This window comes from Priapulus caudatus, unplaced genomic scaffold (assembly GCF_000485595.1).
Source record: "Priapulus caudatus unplaced genomic scaffold, Priapulus_caudatus-5.0.1 Scaffold2246, whole genome shotgun sequence".
Classification (NCBI taxonomy): Eukaryota; Metazoa; Priapulida; class Priapulimorpha; order Priapulimorphida; family Priapulidae; genus Priapulus; species Priapulus caudatus.
The window spans coordinates 38,471-40,852 of NW_014579307.1; the positions used below are offsets into that span (position 1 = coordinate 38,471).

At 45.0% G+C, this 2,382-nt stretch overlaps 1 protein-coding gene across 2 annotated transcripts in view; it reads right to left on the reverse strand.

Moving 5' to 3' along the window:
- The window catches only part of LOC106818442 (cGMP-dependent protein kinase, isozyme 1-like), a 19,216-nt gene extending 18,782 nt beyond the window's left edge, over positions 1-434 (reverse strand). For both annotated transcript variants that reach the window (XM_014823154.1, XM_014823153.1), the window contains exon 1: positions 391-434. In XM_014823154.1, coding sequence (XP_014678640.1) covers positions 391-410 — 20 coding nt within the window. In that variant the 5' untranslated portion in view covers positions 411-434. The remainder of the gene's footprint in view (positions 1-390) is intronic.
- Between the last annotated feature and the right edge of the window lie 1,948 nt (positions 435-2,382).

Here is a 2,382-nt window from a genome sequence, read left to right on the forward strand (position 1 = left end):
GTGTGTGTGTGTGTGTGTGTGTGTGTGTGTGTGTGTGTGTGCGTGCGTGCGTGCGTGTGTGTGTGTGTGTGTGCATGAGTGTGTTTGCGCGTAGGTGGCGACCAACTAACCACACAAAAGCATTGAAAGCACAAGGCATCATTAAACTCCTAAAGCAAAAAACCGCCGAGAGAGAGCAAAACTCGGCACCAAAAACTCCGTGCACGAAAAGCAATGGCCGCAAATCACCGCATGCTTGACCTCTGACCTTTGACCCCCAGAGAGTGCACTGCCACCACACCCACAACCTCAGTTAACTCATAACCAACGGGTCATGCACGGGGGGGGGGGAGGGAGCAAATGACCTTGGGGTGAGGTCAGAGGTTACGGGCCACGCTGCACGTGATTTACCTTGACTCTTCCATGCTCATTCTGGCCCACGATTTCCTATCTATTATCCTGAAACACAAAGAACGTCGGTTTAACGTCGGACGCCGCGGTCACGTGACGGCGACCGACCAATCACGAGCCGGCGGGTCGTCAGGCGACCAGTCAGGTCGTCGGATCCTGACCCTAACGCTTCGGCTACCATCGCCTTCGCCCACCACCTGGCCACTAGCGACTCGGATATCCTCCTCTCCGCGATGACTTAGTAGGCTGGGTGGTGTTTCACTGCGGTGCCTGCTACTACGTCATGTATAACGTATTACCACGACGATGAAGACGATGATGACGATGATACGAAGACTTCCCGGAACATAATCCTGCATAGCAACCTCACTCGCACGGCAAGCAGCGCTTTCACAACTGCTCCTGTGCTGCCCCCTACATTACACAATACAAACGATTCATCGGGACCCTCTCGCACGCACACACGCACGCACGCACGCACGCACGGTCGCACGGTCGCACGCACGGTCACAGGCACGCACGCACGGTCACACGCACGGTCGCGCGCACGGTTCTGTATATCTCTACATACATCTGTATATCTCTACATATATCTGTATATCTCTGCATACATCTCTCACACTATCTGCTCTGCGTTCGCAGGCCATTCATCGAGCTGATCGGCCGGATAGAGGAACTGCAGAGGAAAGAGTACGGAGACGAGGCGAGGGGAGCGCAGAGGTAAGGAGGGTCCCCGGTTCAAGTCCTGCTCACACGCGCCTGTGCCTCCACGCAGGGGTGAGCGTGCGTGCGTGCGTGCGTGCGTGCGTGTGTGCGTGCGTGCGTGCGTGCGTGCCTGCGTATATGTAGAGATATACAAATATATGCAGAGATATACAGATATATGTAGAGATATACAGATATATGTAGAGATATACAGATAAATGTAGAGCTATACAGATATATGTAGAGATATACAAATGTATGCAGAGATATACAGATATATGTAGAGATATACAGATGTATGTAGAGATATACAGAAACATGTAGAGATATACAGATATATGTAGAGATATACAAATGTATGCAGAGATATACAGATATATGTAGAGATATACAGATGTATGCAGAGATATACAGATATATGTAGAGATATACAGATATATGTAGAGATATACAGATACATGTAGAGATATACAGATACATGTAGAGATATACAGATATATGTAGAGATATACAGATGTATGTAGAGATATACAGATACATGTAGAAATATACAGATACATGTAGAGATATACAGATACATGTAGAGATATACAGATATATGTAGAGATATACAGATGTATGTAGAGATACATGTACAGATACAGATACATGTAGAGATATACAGATATATGTAGAACACAGGGCAGACAGATGTAGCAGATATATAGATAACTATAAATATAGATATATAATGTACGAGCAGATATATGATAAGCATGAGAGATGTATGTATAGATGGGAGATATACATACAGATATATGTATAGATATACAGATATATGTATAGATATACAGATATATGTATAGATATACAGATATATGTATAGATATACAGATATATGTATAGGTATAGCAACAGTTTGCGTCAGAGAAGGATATAGCAACAGATAGATATACGTAGAGATGTACATAGTTATAACACAGTATAGATACAGACGTACGAAAGTACATGTACGCACTCACTCTCACACGCACACGCGCGCGCACGCACACGCACGCACGCACTCTCACACACGCACACGCACACGCACGCACGCACACAGACACACTTACGTACACACTTACACACACACACGCACGCACACACGCACACGCACACACACACACACACATACTTACACAGTACACACACATGCACGCACATAATATAGATCACTCGTAGTTTGAACATAAATCTTACATATTTAATATACATTAATAAGGGGAAGCACTATATATGTAAATTAGCGCATTATATTTATATTATATT